This window comes from Bipolaris zeicola (genome assembly GCF_000523435.1).
Source record: "Bipolaris zeicola 26-R-13 unplaced genomic scaffold scaffold_837, whole genome shotgun sequence".
In the NCBI taxonomy this organism is placed as follows: Eukaryota; Fungi; Ascomycota; class Dothideomycetes; order Pleosporales; family Pleosporaceae; genus Bipolaris; species Bipolaris zeicola.
The window spans coordinates 1-977 of record NW_006912886.1 but is presented as its reverse complement, the minus strand read 5'-3'; the positions used below and the strand labels follow the sequence as shown (position 1 = coordinate 977).

The following is a 977-nucleotide window of genomic DNA, read 5'->3' as shown; positions in this document are numbered from 1 at the left end:
CTCTTACTACCTGTAGCGAGAGCCTGTTGATTAACTGTAGCAATAGACCCTGTACACGTGCCTGTCCTTTCTGCCTGTGAGCCCGAACCGTGACATTACGTAGCTCCTCCTTACAGGCACGCGTATTACATCGCCATGAACCCCCCCGAACCCCCCTGCTTCCCTGAGACGCCTGAGGAGCTCGCTGCTAGCGTAGCAGCGCATCCTGGAGAGTGGTTAATGTACCTTCGCAATACCACTCAGTATTCCCAGAAACTTGAGGAAAACTTCATCGCATCCCAAGACCACGAACAGTCCCTACGAATCCAGGTCAAGGAGAGAGAGGCCGTTATCCAATACCAGAAGGAGCAGTTAGCAGCCGACCAGAAACAGATCACCCAACTCGAGATTGAAAAGACTCAGCTCGCCACAGCGGCTACACCTGCGGTACTAACGACCCCCGCTGTCACTTTGTTCCCCCCCACCCCTGCTGCCATTGCTAAGGCCACCGCAGACGACCCAGCGGGACCGCCTGCGCCTGCTACTCCCCCAAGTTCCCGAACTCCCAGCCTCAGTGAGAGAATACCTGACCCAAAGGAATTTGATGGAACTCGAAGCGACCTACACCGGTTTATCCAGCAGATCTACGGCAAAATGAACGCGAACGCGGACCGATTTCCGCAAGCTACTGGACGTATGCTGTACGTAGCGGGACGACTTACTGGGAAGGCGTACGCATTAATGCTACCAAAGATCCAATATGGGATTCCCCAGTTCGTCGATTACCCGCAGATGCTAGAGTACTTAGAAAGAGCATTTGGCGACCCCGATCGCACCCAGAATGCCCAGAACCGTCTTTTCCAATGGAAGCAGAAGAACCTAGACTTTACCGCCTACCTGTCGGAGTTCCAACGTCTAGCCTTAGAAGCAGAAATGCCAGAAAGCGCACTGGTCCCCTTATTGTTCCAAGGAATCTCCCGCGAACTCCAAGATATGCT

The 977-nt window shown here is 53.7% G+C and overlaps 1 protein-coding gene across 1 annotated transcript; it reads left to right on the top strand.

Annotated features, from left to right (window-relative positions):
* Positions 1-135: 135 nt before the first annotated feature.
* Positions 136-591, top strand: COCCADRAFT_66872 (uncharacterized protein; the record flags this gene model as incomplete). Its single annotated transcript, XM_007720919.1, has 2 exons — positions 136-192; positions 244-591. Coding segments are annotated over 2 exons (405 nt in total), but the record flags the coding sequence as incomplete, so codon positions are not given.
* Positions 592-977: the final 386 nt, after the last annotated feature.